Source organism: Petromyzon marinus, unplaced genomic scaffold (assembly GCF_048934315.1).
Source record: "Petromyzon marinus isolate PM22_M1 ecotype Great Lakes invasive population unplaced genomic scaffold, UKy_Petmar_22M1.pri1.0 PM_G_Scaffold_181, whole genome shotgun sequence".
NCBI lineage: Eukaryota > Metazoa > Chordata > Hyperoartia > Petromyzontiformes > Petromyzontidae > Petromyzon > Petromyzon marinus.
In genome coordinates, this window is record NW_027422741.1 from 23,108 (window position 1) to 49,794 (window position 26,687).

At 51.5% G+C, this 26,687-nt stretch overlaps 1 protein-coding gene across 2 annotated transcripts; it reads left to right on the forward strand.

Annotated features, from left to right (window-relative positions):
- Positions 1 to 3,699: 3,699 nt before the first annotated feature.
- Positions 3,700 to 26,588, forward strand: LOC142912007 (uncharacterized). 2 transcript variants are annotated; one of them, XM_076060337.1, is made up of 11 exons: positions 3,700 to 3,925; positions 4,272 to 4,514; positions 5,674 to 5,728; positions 6,669 to 6,932; positions 9,337 to 9,397; positions 15,725 to 15,858; positions 17,469 to 17,588; positions 20,949 to 21,068; positions 23,863 to 23,982; positions 24,904 to 25,068; positions 25,278 to 26,588. In XM_076060337.1, exons 1-11 carry the CDS (start codon positions 3,818 to 3,820, stop codon positions 25,697 to 25,699), a joined length of 1,812 nt encoding a protein of 603 aa, XP_075916452.1. In that variant the 5' UTR covers positions 3,700 to 3,817; the 3' UTR covers positions 25,700 to 26,588. The 2 variants fall into 2 exon arrangements, with proteins under 2 accessions (XP_075916452.1, XP_075916453.1); XM_076060338.1 differs by having other exon boundaries at positions 4,275 to 4,514.
- The last annotated feature ends 99 nt before the right edge of the window (positions 26,589 to 26,687 follow it).

Consider the following 26,687-nt stretch of genomic DNA (forward strand, 5'->3'; position numbering starts at 1 on the left):
GGTTGTGTATGGGTTAGTGTATAGGGTAGTGCATAGGAGTGTAGTGCAGTGGCGTCACTAGGGGGGTGCGGGGGGTGCGGACCGCACAGGGTGACACCATCAGAGGAGGTGACACCAAAATGACTGTACAATTTCTGTGCAGTGTTTCAGTATAAATTTATTATTTTAATAAATAAATATATTCCTGCAGTTCTATAGCTAAGTCCAGCTTACACGCGCAGCGGGTTTTATGGAAGTCAGAGACAAATCTTGGAGGCGACACTTTTATGCAACATAAACACCCGGCAGTACAGTCCCAGTCTCACACAGGGCGATGGGCCCTTCCAACCACTGCCTGGGGAGTTACTGCCTCCGGGCAAGCGTTGCCCTGTCACGGGGCTACAACTCTGGGTCCTCCGGCTACGGGTGCCCTAGAGGAGGCTGCACCGACCCGACCCAGCCAAGGTGCGGGTTCCGACCACTGGCCCACTCGGACCCGGCCCTCACAAAGACATCGGGCCGGGGGTATCCCAGGGTCTCACAACTGAGCCACACAGAGTCCCGGTCCTTACAAGGGCAGCGGGGCTAGGGGGTCCCAGGGCACTAGCCAGCCGGTCTTCTGGCTTCTGTCTTGGACTGGCCCCGGACCCTTCCCGTGGTCCGGCTTTTATACCCAGCACCGGTGCGTCAGCCCCTGACTCCGCCCACCTTCCAGAGAGTTCCAGAGGGGGCTCTGGGGGATCCCAGGACACCCCATAGCCCCCTCCTGCTTTGGGGCTGGGGATATAGCGACTGCCCCTGCTGGACCCTGCCTGCCCCTGCAGGTAAGTGTACACAGCCCATTGACATCGCCACACGTGTGTTGTGTTGTATAATGACGAGTAAACTTCTTACGAGGCACACTCTGTTTATTGTCTTCTCTTACACAGTCCTTAACACACACAGAGGGGTATACGGTCCCCTCAACCGATACCCTAAGAAGGTACAGCGTCCGGACTTAGCGGGACCTACACACAAGTCTCTTGCTAACCTAAGGAGGTACAGCATCCTGTCTTGGCGGGACTTACACGTCTACCGCTATCCTACAGTCCTCCGGCTTGGACCTAGGGAGGCTATCTGACCCACCGCTGGCCTGGCGGGTCTTGACCACTGGATACGCCGAGCCTTAGCCCTCAGAAGGGCCGGGAAGCCGGGTCCAGGGTCCTGGCTATCTTCAGCCCGGGCTTCGGTCTTCGTGTAGGGAGAGAACTCACCCTTATACCCGTTTGTGGCCAGGTGTAACCAATCCCACATTCACACGTGGAACTGTCTGATTGGTTCTTACCAAACCGTGGCTACGACCCACTTCACCTCGTCTGACCCTAACCGTTATCTACACCGAGGTAACGCTGCACTGCCCCTTTGATACCTAGTGGCCATGCAGGTTACCGAACAGTGAGTAGTTAGCACCTCTACACGTGTACAATACACCTACAAAGGCTAAAACTCTATGCTAATTTACTTTTTAACCTAATGCGCCCCGGTCAGAGCTGTCGTTACTACCCAATCACAGTGACGCTTCGAAGTCACGTGGTTTCGTCTGCACGCGCTGCCGGTTTCGATCACTGCTGGTGTTTCTATAGTCGCTGAATTTTGTCAGATTTTCTGGTGTTTTAGCTACAATATTGCGCCATTTAGTTTTTGTGAACCTATATCGATAACGTTTTTGAGAATGAAGTAGTAATTAAAAGCGATATTGTCATTTAAAGGTGTAATTTTAATGTTGCTCGTTGTTTATGTCACTAATATTGCCATTGCATTCAGTGATATATGGGAATTACGATGTACGAGTAACGGTACAAAAATCTCAGGAGTCTGTATGGTCTGGTGTGCATTCAGTGATATATGGGAATTACGATGTACGAGTAACGGTACAAAAATCTCAGGAGTCTGTATGGTCTGGTGCGGGCAGAGGTCCATGAGGGGTGACAACATGGGTCACCGCACTGGGTGACACCAATCCTAGCGACGCCACTGGTGTAGTGTATCGCGTAGTGTACACTATACACTACACGATACGCTGTTTTATGTGTACACCACACCATGCACGCGTAAAAATACACTATACACTACCACGAAAACTCCATATGTACAGCAGCAGATATCGTCAAGGTCGAGATGGAACCCACGACCTCCTGTAATACCAGACAAGATAGTTAATCTCCAAGTCACCGTGGTGATGATGATGATGAGAGAGAGAAATAACTCCAAATGTACAGCAGCAGACATTCTCATGGTCTGTATTGACCCACGACCTCCCGTATACCAGGCGAGAGAGATAATCTCCTAGCCACCGTGGTGGTGGTGATGATGGTGATGAGAGAGAAATAACTCCAAATGTACAGCAGCAGACATCCTCAGGGTCTGTATTGAACCCACGACCCCCCGTGTACCAGGCGAGAGAGGTAATCTCCTAGCCACCGTAGTGGTGATGATGATGATGAGAGAGAGAAATAACTCAAAATGTACAGCAGCAGACATCCTCAGGGTCTGTATTGACCCACGACCTCCCGTATACCAAGCGAGAGAGTTAATCTCCTAGCCACCGTGGTGGTGGTGATGAGTGATGAGAGAGAGAGAGAGAAATAACTCCAAACGTACAGCAGCAAACATCCTCATGGTCTGTATTGACCCACGACCTCCCGTATACCAGGCGAGAGAGTTAACCTCCTAGCCACCGTAGTGGTGATGATGATGATGAGAGAGAGAAATAACTCCAAATGTACATCAGCAGACATCCTCAGGGTCTGTATTGACCCACGACCTCCCCTATACCAGGCGAGAGAGTTAACCTCCTAGCCATTGTAGTGGTGATGATGATGATGAGAGAGAGAGAAATAACTCCAAATGTACAGGAGCAGACATCCTCATGGTCTGTATTGACCCACGACCCCCCGTGTACCAGGCGAGAGAGTTAACCTCCTAGCCACCGTAGTGATGATGAGTGATGAGAGAGAGAGAGAGAAATAACTCCAAATGTACAGCAGCAGACATCCTCAGGGTCTGTATTGACCCACGACCTCCATATACCAAGCGAGAGAGTTAATCTCCTAGCCACCGTAGTGATGATGAGTGATGAGAGAGAGAGAGAGAAATAACTCCAAATGTACAGCAGCAGACATCCTCATGGTCTGTATTGAACCCACAACCCCCCGTGTACCAGGCGAGAGAGTTAACCTCCTAGCCACCGTAGTGATGATGATGGTGATGATGAGAGAGAGACAGACACTTTGCACCAATCCAAGCGGTCAATGCGTTGCCACAGAATCTCAAACAATGAGTCGACAACAACGCCGCCCCCCTCCCCCCACCCCCCCTCCCCCCACCTGGTTCGCAGCTGTTGAAGCGGCACGCGGTTTGACGGCCGCACCTGGCCGAAGCAATTAACCACTCAGTGAATTAAGGTGATGGGTTGGGGGGTTGGGCACCTGTAGCACAACGCGTGGCTGGGATAATGCAAATTAACACCACCACCACCACAATCATCTCGCGTCCAATGCTGATGTCACATCCCTGCACCACCATCACCACCACCGCCATCACCATCACCACCATCACCACCACCATCATCACGTGTGGAGAGGCAGAAGAGGGGAGGCGGTGGCGGTGGTGCAGAGAGGAGCTTACTCGAAAGACGGAGGAGGTGTGGAGGAAGGTGAAGTGAGGAGGAGAAAGGTGAGAAGGAGGAAGAGAAGGAAGAGGAGGGAGAGGAGGAGGGAGAGGAGCAGGAAGAGGAAGAGGAGAGAGGAAGAAGAGCAGGAAGAGGAGGAGGGAGAGGAGGAGGAAGAGGAGGAAGAGGATGAGGGAGAGGAGGAGGATGGGTGAACTGCATCTGCAGCGGCCCCACGCAGCAGGGAACTTTGTCCGCTACCTCCTCCTGCCCCTGCTGCTGCTGCCGCTGTGCGGGGTTCGTACTGCACCGGCCTCCTGCTGCCCCTGCTGCTGCTGCCCCTGCTGCTGCTGCCACTGCTGCCCCTGCTGCTGCTCCTGTTGCTGCCCCTGCTGCTGCTGCCCCTGCTGCTGCTGCCCCTGCTGCTGCTGCCCCTGCTGCTGCTTCTGCTGCCCCTGCTGCTGCTGCCCCTGCTGCTGCTTCTGCTGTTGCTCCTGCTGCTGCCCCTGCCCCTGCTGCCCCTGCCGCTGCTGCCCCTGCTGCTGCTTCTGCCCCTGCTGTTGCTCCTTACAATGTCCCCCCCTCACCTCCCTCACCTCCCCCCTCACCTCCTCCTCTCCTCTCCCTCCCCCCTCCCCCCCAGCAGTGCGACGCCTCTGGCGACTTCTCCCTGCAGGTGACTTCTCTCCAGGCCCTGCCCAGCGGGGGCGACGCTCTGCGTGGCTCCTTCCCCTCCTCCTTCGTGGTCCGCGTCTGCCTCGGGGAGGCGTCCCACGGGCGGAGGCCCTCGCCGGGCCTCCGCCCGTGCCCCTTGGGCTCGGCCACCGCTCGCAGCGAAGGCGGTGCGGGGCTCCTCCTGTCAGTGGCCTTCGACTTCGCGTGGCCGGTGAGGGTGAGACGCTCACCTGGTGAGGGTGAGACGCTCACCTGGTGAGACGCTCACCTGGTGAGGGTGAGACGCTCACCTGGTGAGACGCTCACCTGGTGAGGGTGAGACGCTCACCTGGTGAGGGTGAGACGCTCACCTGGTGAGACGCTCACCTGGTGAGGGTGAGACGCTCGCCTGGTGAGGGTGAGACGCTCACCTGGTGAGACGCTCACCTGGTGAGATGCTCACCTGGTGGGGGTGAGACGCTCACCTGGTGAGGGTGAGACGCTCACCTGGTGGGGGTGAGACGCTCACCTGGTGAGGGTGAGATGCTCACCTGGTGAGGGTGAGATGCTCACCTGGTGAGGGTGAGACGCTCACCTGGTGAGACGCTCACCTGGTGAGGGTGAGACGCTCACCTGGTGAGGGTGAGACGCTCACCTGGTGAGACGCTCACCTGGTGAGGGTGAGACGCTCGCCTGGTGAGGGTGAGACGCTCACCTGGTGAGACGCTCACCTGGTGAGATGCTCACCTGGTGGGGGTGAGACGCTCACCTGGTGAGGGTGAGACGCTCACCTGGTGGGGGTGAGACGCTCACCTGGTGAGGGTGAGATGCTCACCTGGTGAGGGTGAGATGCTCACCTGGTGAGGGTGAGACGCTCACCCGGTCGGGGTGAGACGCTCACCTGGTGGGGGTGAGACGCTCACCTGGAGACGGTGAGAAGCTCACCTGGTGGGGGTGAGACACTCACCTGGTGAGGGTGAGACGCTCACCTGGCGGGGGTTGTGGTAGTGGGAATTGTGGTGGTGGTTGTGGTGGCGGTTGTGGTGGTGGGGGTTGTGGTGGTGGTGGTTGTGGCAGTGGTTGTGGTGGGGATGGGAGTTGTGGTGGTGGTTGAGGTGGTGGGGGTTGTGGGGGTTGTGGCGGTGGTGGTGGTGGTGGTGGGGCTTGTGGTTGCCATTTGCGGTTTTGAGCTATCACGGGTGAAGGGTAACCTCCTTTGTATAACAATTCACAGCTTTCTCCAAGTAAGAGGGGAGGGGAGGGAGGCAGGGAGGGAGGGAGGGGAGGGAGGCAGGGAAGGAGGGAAGTGAGAGAGGGGAGGGAGTGCCGTGACCTCGCCGTGACCTCGCCATCAATGAGTGACTCATTGACGGTGAGCTTGAACTTTGCAGCTGTGGTGCTCGCTGGCTGTGGATGTGTGGGAACAGCACAACGGCACCGCGCCAGGTACGTGCGTGTGTGTACGTGTGTGTGTGTGTACTTGTGTGTGTGTACGTGTGCGTGTGTACATGTGCGTGTGTACGTGTGCGTGTGTACGTGTGTGTGTACGTGTGTACGTGTGTGCGTGTGTACGTGTGTGTGTACGTGTGTGCGTGTACGCGTGTGTGTACGTGTGTGTGTGGGGAGCGATAGTGTAGCGGTTAGCGCGCTGCGCTATGAACCTGGCGACCCGGGTTCGATTCCCGCTCACGGCCAACACCAGTGACGATTATCTGAACCGGTCCCGGGCCTCCCCTAGGTCGACTCAGCCTCAAATGAGTACCTGGTGCGGTGTGTAAACATTGCCACTAGGGAGACAAAGGCGGTCGGGCGTGGTGCTGGCCACCCACCCCCTCGTGTACCGTTCCGGCCTTCATAGGTGCTCGCTAACAGCACTTGCCCCTACAGTCTGTTAAGGCTATATGGGGGATCTTTGTCTTTGTGTGTGTACGCGTGTGTGTACGTGCATATTGCTCACGTATGATGAGCGGTGGTGCAGTGGTTAGCTCACCGCGCTATTAAAATTCGCAGCCAATATTGAATTTTTTTTTTTTAATGAATATAGTTTAAATATTTACGACCATATTTATTTAAATCTTCATATAACACGTATTTATTGTTCATATATTTATCTAGATATGTATTTACATAGTTACATAATACAGCAAAAAAATGTTACGTAAATATTCATGTAAATATTTCTATAAATATTCATGTAATATTTCTATACTCTTTGGTTCTTTTTGGTAAAGTCACGTAAAAAAACAACAAAAAATATTCATGTAAATATTTCAATAAATATTCGCACGCTTTTTATTTTGCACATTTTTATTTCGCTATTTATTTGAATCTTCACGCGACATCCTCCTCCTCCTCTTCCTCCACCCCCCCCCCCCCCCCCCCACAGGAGGAGATCTCCGGCAGGTGACGCGAGCCGTCCACGTCATCGGCGACCGCCCCGGCGAGCCGTGGCGGACGCTGCACCACGCGGCCGCCGCCAACGCCACCGCCCTGGAGTACCGCGTCCGCGTGCGTTGCCACGCCGACTACTACGGCGTCGACTGCAAGCGGTGGTGCCGTCGCCGTGACGACCACTTCGGCCACAACGAGTGCGACGCCCACGGACGCAAGGAGTGCATGCCGGGCTGGGCGGGGGAATATTGTGACAGAGGTGCGCTGGTGGCGGTGGTGGTGGTGGTGTTGGTGGTAGTGGTGGTGGTGGCGGTGGTGGTGGTGGAAGCGGTGGTGATGGTGGTAGCAGTGGTGGTAGCGGTGGTAGCGGTGGTGGTAGCGGTGGTAGCGGTGGTGGTGGCGGTGGTGGTGGCGGTGGTGGTGGTGGTGGTGGTGGCGGTGGTGGTGGTGGTGGCGGTGGTGGTGATGGTGGTGGCGGTGGTGGTGGCGGTGGTGGTGGTGGCGGTGGTGGTAGTTTTGGTGGTGGTAGCGGTGGTGGTAGCGGTGGTGGTAGCGGTGGTGACGTGAGGCCCTGATGAAGCACACACACACAACACAATCCTTGACACAAATAAACCCCCGACACCTCCCTCGCTGCTGCTGAGCTCGTCAAGGAGCATGAACCACCACCACCACCACGCCAACTCTGCTCATTCTCGCAGCAGCAGCGGCCTTCTGGAGTGTTCTTTCCTGCCGATATCTTGGGGAGCCGCTGGGAGGCCGTGCACTCTGAAACCGCCGCCCCGAATTGACGACCTCGTTGCTTTAGAAGCGAATTCTTTCTCAAGCTTGACGCGTAGGGAGCCTTTCACGACCGATATTTGTCGTAACAAAGGTTTGTTGGTATCAGATTGCATAAGTATCGATGTTGTGTCGTAACCCTCCACCACCCGACACAACCAATCAGTAAGGGATTTGTAACGTCAACAAAATGCCAATTTGTTACTATTATAATTTAAAGTAATGTATAGTGTAGTGTATAGTGTCGTGTATAGTGTACAGTATAGTGTATAGTAGTATAGGGTATAGTAGTGTATAGTGTAGTAGTGTAGTGTATAGTAGTGTTTAGTGTAGTGTATAGTGTAGTGTATAGTGTAGTGTATAGTGTAGTGTATAGTAGTGTATAGTAGTGTAGTGTATCGTGTAGTGTATAGTGTAGTGTATAGTAGTGTATAGTGTAGTGTATAGTTGTGTATTGTATAGTGTAGTGTATAGTGTAGTGTATAGTGTGGTGTATAGTGGTGTATAGTAGTGTATAGTAGTGTGTGGTGTATAGTATAGTGTAGTGTATAGTGTAGTGTATAGTAGTGTATAGTGTAGTGCATAGTATAGTGTAGTGTATAGTGTAGTGTATAGTATAGTGTAGTGTAAAGTGTACTGTATAGTGTAGTGTATAGTAGTGTATGGTGTAGTGTATAGTGTAGTGTATAGTGTAGTAGTGTAGTGTATAGTTGTGTATAGTATAGTGTAGTGTATAGTTGTGCATAGTATAGTAGTGTAGTGTACAGTATAGTGTATAGTAGTGCAGTGTCTAGCGGTGCATAGTGTGTGCATAGTCGTGTTTAATGTAATATATAGTGCAGTATATAGTGTAATGTATAGTAGTGTATAGTCGTGTAGTGTATATTAGTGTAGTGTATCGTGTAAAGTATTGTGTAAAGTATAGTGTAGTTTATAGCGTATAGTAGTGTGGTGTACAGTAGTGTATAGTATAGTGAAGTGTACAGTAGTGTATAGTAGTGTAGTATATTGTAGTGTAAAGTATAGTGCAGTGTATAGTAGTGTGGTGTATAGTGTACAGTAGTGTAGTGTATAGTGTAGTGTATAGTAGTGTAGTGTATAGTAGTGTAGTGTATAGTAGTGTAGTGTATAGTGTAGTGTGTAGTGTATAGTATAGTGTATAGTGTAGTGTATAGTAGTGTAGTGTATAGTATAGTGTATAGTAGTGTAGTGTATAGTATAGTGTATAGTAGTGTAGTATATTATAGTGTAGTGTATAGTAGTGTAGTGTATAGTAGTGTAGTGTATAGTGTAGTGTATAGTAGTGTAGTGTATAGTAGTGTAGTGTATAGTGTAGTGTATAGTAATGTCGTATAGTATATAGTAGTATATAGTAGTGTAGTGTATAGTGTAGTGTATAGTGTAGTGTATAGTAGTGTATATTATAGTGTAGTGTATAGTGTAGTGTATAGTAGTGTATTGTAGTGTAGTATATTATAGTGTAGTGTATAGTGTAGTGTATAGTGCAGTGTATAGTGCAGTGTATAGTAGTGTAGTATATTGTAGTGAAGTGTATAATGTAGTGTATAGTAGTGTAGTATATTGTAGTGTAGTGTATAGTGTAGTGTATAGTAGTGTAGTGTATAGTAGTGTAGTATATTGTAGTGTAGTGTATAGTAGTGTAGTATATTGTAGTGTAGTTTATATTGTAGTGTATAGTAGTGTAGTGTATAGTGTAGTATACGACATGAGCCCACCGGTGTGTTTGCAGAGTAAATCCACGACATTGACAATGTGTGTGAGCACCGTGACGTTTCGCCGTTACATCAACCAGTGGAATCGTCGCCGTGGTCGGGCGATTTGCCAGAATGGCGACGAATTTTCTCTTCGGCTTCCTGCCTCAGCAATTTGCAGGCCGGGCTGCGATTCGCTGCGTGGAGGCTGCGACGTCCCCGGACAATGCCGGTGAGCGAAACTTTGACGCCAACAACGCCGCAATGCACTCCCAGCGAGGCGTTGGACGACCTGCCGCTGAGCGTACCGACGTCGTGTGTCAAGTAGTGGAGTGTGTAGTGTAAAGTATAGTGTAGTGTATAGTGTAGTGTATAGTGTAGTGTAGTGTATAGTGTAGTGTATAGTAGTGTAGTGTATAGTGTAGTGTATAGTGTAGTGTAGTGTGTAGTGTAGTGTATAGTGTAGTGTGTAGTGTATAGTGTAGTGTAATGTATAGTGTAGTGTATAGTAGTGTAGTGTATAGTGTAGTGTAAAGTGTAATATATAGTGTAGTGTATAATGTAGTGTGTAGTGTAGTGTATAGTGTAGTGTAGTGTGTAGTGTATAGTGTAGTGTAATGTATAGTGTAGTGTATAGTAGTGTAGTGTATAGTGTAGTGTATAGTGTAGTGTAGTGTATAGTGTAGTGTATAGTGTAGTGTAGTGTATAGTGTAGTGTGTAGTGTATAGTGTAGTGTAATGTATAGTAGTGTATAGTGTAGTGTATAGTGTAGTGTATAAGAGTGTATAGTGTAGTGTATAGTAGTGTATAGTGTAGTGTATAGTGTAGTGTGTAGTGTATAGTGTAGTGTGTAGTGTAGTGTAGTGTGTAGTGTATAGTGTAGTGTAGTGGATAGTAGTGTAGTGTTTAGTGTAGTGTATAGTAGTGTATAGTAGTGTAGTGTATAGTAGTGTAGTGTATAGTAGTGTAGTGTGTAGTGTATAGTGTAGTGTATATTATTGTAGTAGTTGTAGTGTATAGTAGTGTAGTGTATAGTGTAGTGTGTAGTGTAGTGTATAGTGTAGTGTAGTTATAGTGTGATAATGTTGTAGTGTATAGTATAGTGTATAGCGTAGTGTATAGTGAAGGAATGAACAGGATTTGCATTTTTAAACCATTTGCAACCGTTCCCTGACGACGTCAGCGCTGCATCGTCTCGCAGCCATACCTGGCGATGTCCACGTGGGGTCTCGTCAGGGCCGTGGTGTCCAACAGGCCACAATAGGCACCGTGGATTGGGGGAGGGAGGGAGTTGGGGATGATGGAGGTACTAACACTGCCCACAGACTCAACACTGCCCATAGACTCAACACTGCGCCATAGACTCAACACTGCACCATAGACTCAACACTGCACCATAGACTCAACACTGCACCATAGACTCAACACTGCCCATAGACTCAACACTGCACCATAGACTCAACATTGCACCATAGACTCAACACTGCACCATAGACTCAACACTGCACCATAGACTCAGCATTGCCCATAGACTCAACACTGCACCATAGACTCAACCATAGACTCAGCACTGCCCATAGACTCAACATTGCACCATAGACTCAACACTGCCCATAGACTCAACACTGCACCATAGACTCAACACTGCACCATAGACTCAACACTGCACCATAGACTCAGCACTGCCCATAGACTCAGCACTGCACCATAGACTCAGCACTGCACCATAGACTCAGCACTGCACCATAGACTCAACATTGCCCATAGACTCAACACTGCCCATAGACTCAACACTGCCCATAGACTCAACACTGCCCATAGACTCAACACTGCACCATAGACTCAACACCGCACCATAGACTCAACACTGCACCATAGACTGAGCACTGCCCATAGACTCAACACTGCACCATAGACTCAACACTGCACCATAGACTTAGCACTGCCCATAGACTCAACACTGCACCATAGACTCAACACTGCCCATAGACTCAACACTGCACCATAGACTCAACACTACCCATAGACTCAACACTGCCCATAGACTCAGCACTGCACCATAGACTCAACATTGCCCATAGACTCAACACTGCACCATAGACTCAACACTGCACCATTGACTCAACACCGCACCATAGAATCAACACTGCACCATAGACTCAACACCGCACCATAGACTCAACACTGCACCATAGACTGAGCACTGCCCATAGACTCAACACTGCACCATAGACTCAACACTGCACCATAGACTTAGCACTGCCCATAGACTCAACACTGCACCATAGACTCAACACTGCCCATAGACTCAACACTGCACCATAGACTCAACACTACCCATAGACTCAACACTGCCCATAGACTCAGCACTGCACCATAGACTCAACATTGCCCATAGACTCAACACTGCCCATAGACTCAGTACTGCACCATAGACTCAACACTGCACGATAGACTCAACACTGCACCATAGACTCAGCACTGCCCATAGACTCAACACTGCACCATAGACTCAACACTGCCCATAGACTCAACACTGCACCATAGACTCAACACTGCCCATAGACTCAACACTGCACCATAGACTCAACACTGCACCATAGACTCAACACTGCACCATAGACTCAGCACTGCACCATAGACTCAACACTAGCCATAGATTCAACACTGCACCATAGACTCAACACTGCACCATAGACTCAGCACTGCACCATAGACTCAGCACTGAACCCTAGACTCAACACTGCACCATAGACTCAACACTGCACCATAGACTCAACACTGCACCATAGTCTCAACAATGCACCATAGACTCAGCACTGCCCATAGACTCAACACTGCACCATAGACTCAACACTGCCCATAGACTCAACACTGCACCATAGACTCAACACTGCACCATAGACTCAGCATTGCCCATAGACTCAACACTGCACCATAGACTCAACCATAGACTCAGCACTGCCCATAGACTCAACATTGCACCATAGACTCAACACTGCCCATAGACTCAACACTGCACCATAGACTCAACACTGCACCATAGACTCAACACTGCACCATAGACTCAACACTGCCCATAGACTCAGCACTGCACCATAGACTCAGCACTGCACCATAGACTCAGCACTGCACCATATACTCAACACTGCACCATAGACTCAACACTGCACCATAGACTCAACACTGCCCATAGACTCAACACTGCACCATAGACTCAACACTAACCATAGACTCAGCACTTCCCCATAGACTCAACACTACCCATAGACTCAACACTGCACCATAGGCTCAACACTGCCCATAGACTCAAGACTGCCCATAGACTCAACACTACCCATAGACTCAACACTGCACCATAGACTCAACACTGCACCATAGACTCAACAGTACCCATAGAGTCAGCACTGCACCATAGACTCAACATTGCACCATAGACTCAGCACTGCACCATAGACTCAACACTACCTATAGACTCAGCACTGCACCATAGACTCAGCACTGCACCATAGACTCAACACTGCACCATAGACTCAGCACTGCACCATAGACTCAACACTGCACCATAGACTCAACACTGCACCATAGACTCAACACTGCACCATAGACTCAACACTGCACCATAGACTCAACACTGCACCATAGACTCAACACTGGACCATAGACTCAACACTGCACCAAAGACTCAAAACTGCCCCAAAGACTCAACACTGCCCATAGACTCAACACTGCACCATAAACTCAACACTGCACCATAGACTCAACACTGCCCATAGACTCAACACTGCACCATAGACTCAACATTGCACCATAGACTCAACACTGCACCATAGACTCAACACTGCACCATAGACTCAACACTACCCATAGACTCAACACTGCCCATAGACTCAGCACTGCACCATAGACTCAACATTGCCCATAGACTCAACACTGCACCATAGACTCAACACTGCACCATTGACTCAACACCGCACCATAGACTCAACACTGCACCATAGACTCAACACCGCACCATAGACTCAACACTGCACCATAGACTGAGCACTGCCCATAGACTCAACACTGCACCATAGACTCAACACTGCACCATAGACTTAGCACTGCCCATAGACTCAACACTGCACCATAGACTCAACACTGCCCATAGACTCAACACTGCACCATAGACTCAACACTACCCATAGACTCAACACTGCCCATAGACTCAGCACTGCACCATAGACTCAACATTGCCCATAGACTCAACACTGCCCATAGACTCAGCACTGCACCATAGACTCAACACTGCACCATAGACTCAACACTGCCCATAGACTCAACACTGCACCATAGACTCAACACTACCCATAGACTCAACACTGCCCATAGACTCAGCACTGCACCATAGACTCAACATTGCCCATAGACTCAACACTGCCCATAGACTCAGCACTGCACCATAGACTCAACACTGCACCATAGTCTCAACACTGCACCATAGACTCAGCACTGCCCATAGACTCAACACTGCACCATAGACTCAACACTGCCCATAGACTCAACACTGCACCATAGACTCAACACTGCCCATAGACTCAACACTGCATCATAGACTCAACACTGCACCATAGACTCAACACTGCACCATAGACTCAGCACTGCACCATAGACTCAACACTAGCCATAGATTCAACACTGCACCATAGACTCAACACTGCACCATAGACTCAGCACTGCACCATAGACTCAGCACTGAACCCTAGACTCAACACTGCACCATAGACTCAACACTGCACCATAGACTCAACACTGCACCATAGTCTCAACAATGCACCATAGACTCAGCACTGCCTATAGACTCAACACTGCACCATAGACTCAACACTACCCATAGACTCAACACTGCCCATAGACTCAGCACTGCACCATAGACTCAACATTGCCCATAGACTCAACACTGCCCATAGACTCAGCACTGCACCATAGACTCAACACTGCACCATAGTCTCAACACTGCACCATAGACTCAGCACTGCCCATAGACTCAACACTGCACCATAGACTCAACACTGCCCATAGACTCAACACTGCACCATAGACTCAACACTGCCCATAGACTCAACACTGCATCATAGACTCAACACTGCACCATAGACTCAACACTGCACCATAGACTCAGCACTGCACCATAGACTCAACACTAGCCATAGATTCAACACTGCACCATAGACTCAACACTGCACCATAGACTCAGCACTGCACCATAGACTCAGCACTGAACCCTAGACTCAACACTGCACCATAGACTCAACACTGCACCATAGACTCAACACTGCACCATAGTCTCAACAATGCACCATAGACTCAGCACTGCCTATAGACTCAACACTGCACCATAGACTCAACACTGCCCATAGACTCAACACTGCACCATAGACTCAACACTGCACCATAGACTCAGCATTGCCCATAGACTCAACACTGCACCATAGACTCAACATTGCCCATAGACTCAACACTGCCCATAGACTCAGCACTGCACCATAGACTCAACACTGCACCATAGACTCAACACTGCACCATAGACTCAGCACTGCCCATAGACTCAACACTGCACCATAGACTCAACACTGCCCATAGACTCAACACTGCACCATAGACTCAACACTGCCCATAGACTCAACACTGCACCATAGACTCAACACTGCCCATAGACTCAACACTGCACCATAGACTCAACACTACACCATAGACTCAGCACTGCACCATAGACTCAACACTAGCCATAGATTCAACACTGCACCATAGACTCAACACTGCACCATAGACTCAGCACTGCACCATAGACTCAGCACTGAACCCTAGACTCAACACTGCACCATAGACTCAACACTGCACCATAGACTCAACACTGCACCATAGTCTCAACACTGCACCATAGACTCAGCACTGCCCATAGACTCAACACTGCACCATAGACTCAACACTGCCCATAGACTCAACACTGCACCATAGACTCAACACTGCCCATAGACTCAACACTGCACCATAGACTCAGCACTCCCCATAGACTCAACACTGCACCATAGACTCAACACTGAACCATAGACTCAGCACTACCCATAGACTCAACACTGCACCAAAGACTCAGCACTGCACCATAGACTCAACACTACCCATAGACTCAACACTGCACCATAGACTCAACACTGCACCATAGACTCAACACTGCACCATAGACTCAACACTGTACCATAGACTCAACACTACCCATAGACTCTACACTGCACCATAGCACTGCCCATAGACTCAACACTGCCCATAGACTCAACATTGCACCATGGACTCAACACTGCACCATAGACTCAACACTGCACCATAGACTCAACACTGCACCATAGACTCAACACTGCACCATAGACTCAACACTGCACCATAGACTCAACACTGCACCATAGACTCAACACTGCCCATAGACTCAACACTGCACCATAGACTCAACACTGCCCATAGACTCAACACTGCCCATAGACTCAACACTGCACCATAGACTCAGCACTGCCCGCGTGTCCGCAGGTGCCGCTCCGGGTGGCAGGGCGAGCTGTGCCAGCGCTGCGTCCCCTACCCAGGCTGTGGCCACGGCAGCTGCAGACAGCAGCCCTGGCGCTGCAGCTGTGACAGTGGCTGGGGAGGCCTCCTCTGTGACAAAGGTGCCACTACCGCACCCCCCTCCTCCTACTCCCCCCCCCTCCTCCCCCCCCCCTCCTCCACCTACCCCCCCTCCTCCACCTACCCCCTCTCCCCACCTCCTCCACCTACCTCCCCTCCTCCCCCCCCCTCCTCCCCCCTCCACCCCCCAAGTCACCCGGTGAATTTCCCTCCACTCGCTCCCCATCCAACGCTCGGATGTGTCCATCAATATTTACCTATCATCATCATCATCATCCGTGGTGGTGGTTATGGTGGGGGTGGTGGGGTGGTGGTGGTGATGGTGGTGGTGGTGATAGTGGTGGTGGTGGTGATGGTGGGGGTGGTGGTGATGGTGGTGGTGTTGGTGGTGGTGGTGGTGATGGTGATGGTGGTAATGGTGGTGGTGGTGATGGTGGTGGTGGTGATGGTGGTGGTGGTGATGGTGGTGGTGGTGATGGTGGGGGTGGTGGTGATGGTGGTGGTGTTGGTGGTGGTGGTGATGGTGATGGTGGTAATGGTGGTGGTGGTGATGGTGGTGGTGATGGTGGTGATGGTGGTGGTGATGGTGGGGGTGGTGGTGATGGTGATGGTGGTAATGGTGGTGGTGATGGTGGTGGTGGTGGTGATGGTGGTGATGGTGGTGGTGGTAATGGTGGTGGTGGTGATGGTGGTGGTGGTGATGGTGGGGGTGGTGGTGATGGTGGTGGTGGTGATGGTGGGGGTGGTGGTGGTGTTGGTGGTGGTGATGGTGGTGATGGTGGTTGTGGTTGTGGTGGTTGTGGTGGTTGTGGTGGTGGTGATGGTGATAGTTGTGATGGTGTTGGTGGTGGTGTTGGTGGTGGTGATGGTGGTGCTGCTGGTGGTGGTGTTGGTGGTGGTTATGGTGGTTGTGGTGGTGGTGTTGGTGGATGTGGTGGTGGTTGTTGTGGTGGTTGTGGTGGTTGTGGATGTTACATCATGGGACCTCCTCTGCCAGTACCAAAATATGATAATAACTTTCCCCCTTTTTTCTGGCAACAAAACAGCGGCGTTAAGATGTTAAAACACCACACTGTGAAACCTTTTACAAGGCATGACGTCACTGCACGAACCACAATGCCTTGCGGTTCAGAATGAACCTCTGGTCTAGAGGTCACCTCTGGTCTAGAGGTCACCTCTGGTCTGGAGGTCACCTCTGGTCTGGAGGTCACCTCTGGTCTAGAGGTCACCTCTGGTCTGGAGGTCACCTCTGGTCTGGAGGTCACCTCTGGTCTGGAGGTCACCTCTGGTCTAGAGGTCACCTCTGGTCTAGAGGTCACATCTGGTCTAGAGGTCACCTCTGGTCTAGAGGTCACCTCTGGTCTCACACCGTTTGAGACGAGGCTCTAAAGAAAGCCGTCTCTGGTGTGGACCAATCAGCTTCAAGGACAGCGCATCATCATCATCTACTATCAGATGATGTGTTTTGTTTGCATTCTGACCACAAGCATTTTGGTTAATGCAGTGACGTGATTCCTTGTAAAAGGGTTTCACAATTTGGTGTTTTAACATCTTAACGTCGCTGTTTTGCTGCCAGATAAAAGGGGGAAACCCAATTGTCACACGGTGGTGGATGTTGTTGTTGCCGTTCCCCTCCCTCGCTTCTCGCTAGATCTGAATTACTGCGCCAGCCACCAGCCGTGCTTGAATGGAGGCAGCTGCATCAATGCCAAGCCGGATGAGTTCACCTGCAACTGCCCCCAAGGGTATTCCGGCATGAGCTGCGAGATAGGTGAGTGTGTGGTGAGAGTGTGGTGAGTGTGGTGTGTGTGTGGTGAGTGTGTGTTGAGCGTGTGGTGAGTGTGTGGTGAGTGTGGTGAGTGTAGTGAGTGTGTGTGGTGAGTGTAGTGTGTGTGGTGTGTGTGGTGAGTGTGGTGAGTGTGGTGAGTGTGTCGTGAGTGTGTGGTGAGTGTGTGGTGAGTGTGGTGTGTGTGTGAGTGTGGTGAGTGTAGTGTGAGTCTGGTGAGTGTGGTGAGTGTGGTGTGTGTGTGTGTTGAGTGTAGTGAGTGTGTGGTGAGTGTGTGTGGTGAGTGTGGGGAGTGTAGTGAGTATGTGGTGAGTGTGGTGTGTATGTGGTGAGTGTGGTTAGTGTTGTGAGTGTGTGGTGAGTGTGTGTGGTGAGTGTGGTGAGTGTAGTGAGTGTGTGGTGAGTGTGGTGTGTGTGTGGTGAGTCTGGTGAGTGTGTGGTGAGTGTGGTGTGTGTGGTGTGTGTGTGGTGAGTGTGTGTTGAGCGTGTGGTGAGTGTGTGGTGAGTGTGGTGAGTGTAGTGAGTGTGTGTGGTGAGTGTAGTGTGTGTGGTGTGTGTGGTGAGTGTGGTGAGTTTGGTGAGTGTGTCGTGAGTGTGTGGTGAGTGTGTGGTGAGTGTGGTGTGTGTGTGAGTGTGGTGAGTGTAGTGTGAGTCTGGTGAGTGTGGTGAGTGTGGTGTGTGTGTGTGTTGAGTGTAGTGAGTGTGTGGTGAGTGTGTGTGGTGAGTGTGGTGAGTGTAGTGAGTATGTGGTGAGTGTGGTGTGTATGTGGTGAGTGTGGTGAGTGTTGTGAGTGTGTGGTGAGTGTGTGTGGTGAGTGTGGTGAGTGTAGTGAGTGTGTGGTGAGTGTGGTGTGTGTGTGGTGAGTCTGGTGAGTGTGTGGTGAGTGTGTAGTGAGTGTAGTGTGTGTTGTGAGTGTGTGGTGAATGTGGTGAGTGTGGTGAGTGTGTGGTGAGTGTGTGTTGAGCGTGTGGTGAGTGTGTGGTGAGTGTGGTGAGTGTAGTGAGTGTAGTGTGTGTGGTGTGTGTGGTGAGTGTGTGTTGTGTGTGTGGTGAGTGTGGTGAGTGTGGTGAGTGTGTCGTGAGTGTGTGGTGAGTGTGTGGTGAGTGTGGTGTGTGTGTGGTGAGTGTAGTGTGAGTGTGGTGAGTGTGGTGAGTGTGTGTGTGTTGAGTGTAGTTAGTGTGTGGTGAGTATGTGTGGTGAGTGTGGTGAGTGTTGTGAGTGTGTGGTGAGTGTGTGGTGAGTGTGGTGTGTGTGTTTTGAGTGTGGTGAGTATGTGGTGAGTGTGTGGTGTGTGTGTGTGTGAATGTGGTGAGTGTAGTGTGAGTGTGGTGAGTGTGGTGAGTGTGTGTTGAGTGTTGTGAGTGTGTGGTGAGTGTGTGTGGTGAGTGTGGTGAGTGTAGTGAGTGTGTGGTGAGTGTGGTGTGTGTGTGGTGAGTGTGGTGAGTGTGGTGAGTGTGTGGTGAGTGTGTGTGGTGAGTGTGGTGCGTGTAGTGATTGTGTGGTGAGTGTGGTGTGTGTGTGGTGAGTGTGGTGAGTGTGGTGAGTGTAGTGAGTGTGTGGTGAGTGTGGTGAGTGTTGTGTGTGTGTTGAGTGTGGTGAGTGTGTGGTGTGAGTGTGGTGAGTGTGTGGTGTGTTGAGTGTAGTCAGTGTGTGGTGAGTGTGTGGTGAGTGTGTGGTGTGTGTGTGGTGAGTGTGGTGAGTGTAGTGAGTATGTGGTGAGTGTGGTGAGTGTGTGGTGAGTGTGGTGAGTGTTGTGTGTGTGTTGAGTGTGGTGAGTGTGTGGTGTGAGTGTGGTGAGTGTGTGGTCAGTGTGTGGTGAGTGTGGTGTGTGTGTTGTGAGTGTAGTGTGAGTGTGGTGAGTGTGGTGAGTGTGGTGTGTGTGTGTTGAGTGTAGTGAGTGTGTGGTGTGAGTGTGGTGAGCGTGTGGTCAGTGTGGTGAGTATGTGGTGTGTGTGTGGTGAGTGTGGTGAGTGTGTGGTGTGTGTGGTGAGTGTGTGGTGTGTGTGGTGTGAGTGTGGTGTGTGTGTGGTGAGTGTGGTGAGTGTGTGGTGTGTGGTGTGAGTGTGGTGAGTGTGTGGTGTGTGGTGTGTGTGGTGTGTGTGGTGAGTGTGGTGAGTGTGTGGTGGTGGTGGCGGTGGTGGTGGTGGCGGTGGCGGTGGGGGTGGTGATAGTGGTGGTGATAGTGGTGGTGGTGTTGGTGGTGGTGATGGTGGTGATAGTGGTGGTGATAGTGGTAGTGATGGTGGTGGTGATGGTGGTGGTGGTGGTGGTGATAGTGGTGGTGGTGATGGTGGTGATGGTGGTGGTGGTGATAGTGGTGGTGATGGTGATAGTGGTGGTGATGGTGGTGGTGATGGTGGTGCTGGTGGTGGTGGTGATGGTGATGGTGGTGGTGATGGTGGTGGTGATAGTGGTGGTGGTGATAGTGGTGGTGATAGTGGTGGTTGTGGTGGTTGTGGTGGTTGTGGTGGTAATGGTGATAGTCGTGATGGTGTTGGTGGTGGTGGTGGTGTTGGTGGTGGTGGTGCTGGTGGTGGTGGTGTTGGTGGTTGTGGTTGTGGTGGTGGTGATTGTGGTGGTGTTGGTGGATGTGGTGGTGGTTGTTGTGGTTGTGGTGGTTGTGGATGTTACATCATGGGACCTCCTCTGCCAGTACCAAAATATGACAATAAGTTTTTCCCCTTTTTTTCTGGCAACAAAACAGCGGCGTTAAGATGTTAAAACACCAAACTGTGAAACCTTTTACAAGGCATGACGTCACTGCACAAACCACAATGCCTTGCGGTTCAGAATGAACCTCTGGTCTAGAGGTCACCTCTGGTCTGGAGGTCACCTCTGGTCTAGAGGTCACCTCTGGTCTAGAGGTCACCTCTGGTCTCGAGGTCACCTCAGGTCTCGAGGTCACCTCAGGTCTAGAGGTCACCTCTGGTCTAAGGTGACCTCTGGTCTTGAGGTCACCTCTGGTCTAGAGGTCACCTCTGGTCTAGAGGTCACCTCTGGTCTAGAGGTCACATCTGGTCTAGAGGTCACCTCTGGTCTAGAGGTCACCTCTGGTCTCACACCGTTTGAGACGAGGCTCTAAAGAAAGCCGTCTCTGGTGTGGACCAATCAGCTTCAAGGACAGCGCATCATCATCATCTACTATCAGATGATGTGTTTTGTTTGCATTCTGACCACAAGCATTTTGGTTAATGCAGTGACGTGATTCCTTGTAAAAGGGTTTCACAATTTGGTGTTTTAACATCTTAACGTCGCTGTTTTGCTGCCAGATAAAAGGGGGAAACCCAATTGTCACACGGTGGTGGATGTTGTTGTTGCCGTTCCCCTCCCTCGCTTCTCGCTAGATCTGAATTACTGCGCCAGCCACCAGCCGTGCTTGAATGGAGGCAGCTGCATCAATGCCAAGCCGGATGAGTTCACCTGCAACTGCCCCCAAGGGTATTCCGGCATGAGCTGCGAGATAGGTGAGTGTGTGGTGAGAGTGTGGTGAGTGTGGTGTGTGTGTGGTGAGTGTGTGTTGAGCGTGTGGTGAGTGTGTGGTGAGTGTGGTGAGTGTAGTGAGTGTGTGTGGTGAGTGTAGTGTGTGTGGTGTGTGTGGTGAGTGTGGTGAGTGTGTCGTGAGTGTGTGGTGAGTGTGTGGTGAGTGTGGTGTGTGTGTGAGTGTGGTGAGTGTAGTGTGAGTCTGGTGAGTGTGGTGAGTGTGGTGTGTGTGTGTGTTGAGTGTAGTGAGTGTGTGGTGAGTGTGTGTGGTGAGTGTGGGGAGTGTAGTGAGTATGTGGTGAGTGTGGTGTGTATGTGGTGAGTGTGGTTAGTGTTGTGAGTGTGTGGTGAGTGTGTGTGGTGAGTGTGGTGAGTGTAGTGAGTGTGTGGTGAGTGTGGTGTGTGTGTGGTGAGTGTGGTGAGTGTGGTGAGTGTGTGGTGAGTGTGTAGTGAGTGTAGTGTGTGGTGAATGTGGTGAGTGTGGTGAGTGTGTGGTGAGTGTGTGTTGAGCGTGTGGTGAGTGTGTGGTGAGTGTGGTGAGTGTAGTGAGTGTATGTGGTGAGTGTAGTGTGTGTGGTGTGTGTGGTGAGTGTGTGTTGTGTGTGTGGTGAGTGTGGTGAGTGTGTCGTGAGTGTGTGGTGAGTGTGTGGTGAGTGTGGTGTGTGTGTTGTGAGTGTAGTGTGAGTGTGGTGAGTGTGGTGAGTGTGGTTTGTGTGTGTTGAGTGTAGTGAGTGTGTGGTGAGTATGTGTGGTGAGTGTGGTGAGTGTTGTGAGTGTGTGGTGAGTGTGTGGTGAGTGTGGTGTGTGTGTTTTGAGTGTGGTGAGTATGTGGTGAGTGTGTGGTGTGTGTGTGTGTGTGAATGTGGTGAGTGTAGTGTGAGTGTGGTGAGTGTGGTGAGTCTGCGTTGAGTGTAGTGAGTGTGTGGTGAGTGTGTGTGGTGAGTGTGGTGAGTGTAGTGAGTGTGTGGTGAGTGTGGTGTGTGTGTGGTGAGTGTGGTGAGTGTGGTGAGTGTGTGGTGAGTGTGTGTGGTGAGTGTGGTGCGTGTAGTGATTGTGTGGTGAGTGTGGTGTGTGTGTGGTGAGTATGGTGAGTGTGTGGTGAGTGTGTGGTGTGTGTGTGTTGAGTGTGGTGAGTGTAGTGTGAGTGTGGTGTGTGTGTGTGTTGAGTGTAGTGAGTGTGTGGTGAGTGTGTGGTGAGTGTGTGGTGTGTGTGTGGTGAGTGTGGTGAGTGTAGTGAGTGTGGTGAGTGTGGTGTGTGTGTGGTGAGTGTGTTGAGTGTAGTGAGTGTGTGTTGAGTGTGGTGAGTGTTGTGTGTGTGTTGAGTGTGGTGAGTGTGTGGTGTGAGTGTGGTGAGTGTGTGGTGAGTGTGGTGAGTATGTGGTGTGTGTGTGGTGAGTGTCGTGAGTGTGTGGTGTGTGTGGTGAGTGTGTGGTGTGTGTGGTGTGAGTGTGGTGTGTGTGTGGTGAGTTTGGTGAGTGTGTGGTGTGTGGTGTGAGTGTGGTGAGTGTGTGGTGTGTGGTGTGTGTGGTGTGTGTGGTGAGTGTGGTGAGTGTGTGGTGGTGGTGGCGGTGGTGGTGGTGGCGGTGGTGGTGGGGGTGGTGATAGTGGTGGTGATAGTGGCGGTGGTGTTGGTGGTGGTGATGGTGGTGATAGTGGTGGTGATAGTGGTAGTGATGGTGGTGGTGATGGTGGTGGTGGTGATAGTGGTGGTGGTGATGGTGGTGGTGGTGATGGTGGTGGTGGTGATAGTGGTGGTGATGGTGATAGTGGTGGTGATGGTGGTGGTGATGGTGGTGCTGGTGGTGGTGGTGGTGATGGTGGTGGTGATGGTGGTGGTGATAGTGGTGGTGGTGATAGTGGTGGTGATAGTGGTGGTGATGGTGGTTGTGGTGGTTGTGGTGGTTGTGGTGGTGATGGTGATAGTCGTGATGGTGTTGGTGGTGGTGTTGGTGGTGGTGGTGGTGCTGGTGGTGTTGGTGGTTGTGGTTGTGGTGGTGGTGATTGTGGTGGTGGTGTTGGTGGATGTGGTGGTGGTTGTTGTGGTTGTGGTGGTTGTGGATGTTACATCATGGGACCTCCTCTGCCAGTACCAAAATATGACAATAAGTTTTTCCCCTTTTTTTCTGGCAACAAAACAGCGGCATTAAGATGTTAAAACACCAAACTGTGAAACCTTTTACAAGGCATGACGTCACTGCACAAACCACAATGCCTTGCGGTTCAGAATGAACCTCTGGTCTAGAGGTCACCTCTGGTCTGGAGGTCACCTCTGGTCTAGAGGCCACCTCTGGTCTAAAGGTCACCTCTGGTCTCGAGGTCACCTCAGGTCTCGAGGTCACCTCAGGTCTAGAGGTCACCTCTGGTCTAAGGTGACCTCTGGTCTTGAGGTCACCTCTGGTCTAGAGGTCACCTCTGGTCTAGAGGTCACCTCTGGTCTAGAGGTCACATCTGGTCTAGAGGTCACCTCTGGTCTAGAGGTCACCTCTGGTCTCACACCGTTTGAGACGAGGCTCTAAAGAAAGCCGTCTCTGGTGTGGACCAATCAGCTTCAAGGACAGCGCATCATCATCATCTACTATCAGATGATGTGTTTTGTTTGCATTCTGACCACAAGCATTTTGGTTAATGCAGTGACGTGATTCCTTGTAAAAGGGTTTCACAATTTGGTGTTTTAACATCTTAACGTCGCTGTTTTGCTGCCAGATAAAAGGGGGAAACCCAATTGTCACACGGTGGTGGATGTTGTTGTTGCCGTTCCCCTCCCTCGCTTCTCGCTAGATCTGAATTACTGCGCCAGCCACCAGCCGTGCTTGAATGGAGGCAGCTGCATCAACGCCAAGCCGGATGAGTTCACCTGCAACTGCCCCCAAGGGTATTCCGGCATGAGCTGCGAGATAGGTGAGTGTGTGGTGAGTGTGTGGTGTGTGTGTGTGTGGTGTGTGTGTGGTGAGTGTGGTGAGTGTGTCGTGAGTGTGTGGTGAGTGTGTGGTGAGTGTGGTGAGTGTGTGTTGAGTGTGGTGAGTGTGGTGAGTGTGTGTGTGTGTCGTGTGTGGTGAGTGTGTGGTGAGTGTGGTGTGTGTATGTTGAGTGTGGTGAGTGTAGTGAGTGTAGTGAGTGTGTGTGGTGAGTGTGGTGAGTGTGGTGAGTGTGTGGTGTGTTGTTGCCGATCCCCCCCATAGACTCATCACACGGAGACCCATAGACTCACCACACAGAGACCCATAGACTCATCACACACAGAGACCCATAGACTCACCACGCAGAGACCCATAGACTCATCACACAGAGACCCATAGACTCACCACGCAGAGACCCATAGACTCATCACACAGAGACCCAGAGTCTAATCACACAGATACCCATAGACTGACCACACAGAGACCCATAGACTGACCACACACAGACCCATAGACTCACCACACAGAGACCCATAGACTCACCACGCAGAGACCCATAGACTCACCTTACAGAGACCCATAGACTCATCACACAGAGACCCATAGACTCACCACACAGAGACCCATAGACTCATCACACAGAGACCCATAGACTCACCATACAGAGACCCATAGACTCATCACACAGAGACCCATAGACTCATCACACAGAGACCCATAGACTCACCACACAGAGACCCATAGACTCATCACACAGTGACCCATAGACTCACCACACAGAGACCCATAGACTCACCACACAGAGACTCATAGACTCATCACACAGAGACCCATAGACTCATCACACAGAGACCCATAGACTCACCACACAGAGACCCATAGACGTACCTACGGCCTTCCTGTGTTTTTTGTGCGCCATCAGGAGAGAAGGTGGACGATGACAACGACGACAACGAGGAGGAGGAGGTGGAGGAGGTGGAGGAGTGCAGCAGCGTTGACGGTGTTGGCTCCTCGTGTGAGTCCAGCGAGGGCGTCACGACCATCGACGGTGGCAGATTCGTCCCCCCGGCTTCCGCCGGCGTGGATGGTGAGTGGGGGGGGGGTGATAGGGGACTGAGTAGTTGACCGTGATGGTGGTGACGTTGAGACTTAGGAACACACGGAGCTCTGGAACGTTACTTGTTCGTTAGTAGAGTTGTCTGCCTGCAATTGCATGGTACCTAAGTAGGGGAGTATTTGGAGTTTGTGGTCTCAATCCCCTTCCTCCCCCCCCTCCCTCCCCCTCCCCTCCCCCAGGCTCCCTGCTGCCTGTGCTGCTCCCCCTGTCGCTGGCCGTCTGCCTGCTGAGCGGCCTGGCTGTAGGCCGCCGCTGCCGGCCGCGGTGTCTCAGGCGCCGGCCCAGGGAAGTTTCCTGGATAGCTAACGACTTGGGCGGCGGCGGCGATGGCGGCGGTGGTGGCGGTAACACGGAGGGCGGTCGCTCCCCCAAACTTCCTCCCAAAGGCCCCGACGAGGTGCGCCTGGAGGCACGGGAGATGCCAAAGCTGGGAGAGCGACGGCTCCCACTGACGCCGGAATGGGGAGCGAAGTTCTCCAAGCTCGGGGGACTGGGAGCTGAAGACGTGAATGTTAATAACGTGTCGCGAGTGAAAATACACGCGGCCACGGAGAGACGAGAGGGGAAGGGGTCTGAGAGTGGGGGGAGTGGAGTGGAGTGAGATGAGAGGGGAGAGGTAGGAGAGTGAGTGGAGTGGAGTGAGAGGGAGAGGCAGGAGAGTGAGTGGAGTGAGATGAGAGGGAGAGGCAGGAGAGTGAGTGGAGGGGAGTGAGAGACAGGAGAGTGAGTGGAGGGGAGTGAGATGAGAGGGAGAGGCAGGAGAGTGAGGGGAATGGAGTGAGATGAGAGGGGAGGGTCAGGAGAGTGAGTGGAGTGGAGTGAGATGAGAGGGAGAGGCAGGAGAGTGAGTGGAGTGAGATGAGAGGGAGAGGCAGGAGAGTGAGTGGAGTGGAGTGGGATGAGAGGGAGAGGCAGGAGAGTGAGTGGAGGGTAGTGGAGTGAGAGGGAGAGGCAGGAGAGTGCGTGGAGGGGAGTGGATTGAGAGGGAGAGGCAGGAGAGTGAGTGGAGGGGAGTGAGATGAGAGGAGAGTGGAGTGAGATGAGAGGTAGGTGAAGTGCATTTGTGAGCAATTTTTTTCTTAAATTGTCCAAGTAATTTCCTGTCACGCGACTGCCGCGTTCAATGCGACGATTTGTGGATCAAAAACGCGACAGAATTTACGATAAATGTGCGTTGATGAAGTGGCAAGCCAACCAGCGTCAAGGGGCGACCTAAATGTGGGGCTGGCGTACTCGATCCACAAATCGCTTCAACGATAAAACATTAATGAATTAAAAACGTGACAGCTTCATCTGTACTCAAACACGAACATAGATCATCAATGTCGTGGCTTTAGCTCTCCAACACACAACTGGTGTGCCGTGCAGGTAACGAATTGGCACATTCTGTTTACGTGACGAACCTGACTAAATGGGCTGTCGGGTGGTGGCGGGTTTGAAGACATTCATATATCTACGCCATCTAACCAATAAAAAACCTCTGTTGTGTACCCCGGGTGTAAGATCTTTGTTAGCTCGCGCACATCCTCGGCATAATCAGGCAGGTCCTCACCGGGTTGGCAACGGCGTGCCTCTAAGGCTGCTTTTGC

Bases quoted from the DNA above. Each gene is read 5' to 3' on its own strand.
- LOC142912007 (XM_076060337.1), top strand. From the start codon at position 3,818: ATGAGGGAGAGGAGGAGGATGGGTGAACTGCATCTGCAGCGGCCCCAC. The intron at 4,515-5,673 runs GTGAGGGTGAGA...TGAACTTTGCAG, and splicing joins CCTTCGACTTCGCGTGGCCG to CTGTGGTGCTCGCTGGCTGT. The intron at 5,729-6,668 runs GTACGTGCGTGT...CCCCCCCCACAG, and splicing joins GCACAACGGCACCGCGCCAG to GAGGAGATCTCCGGCAGGTG.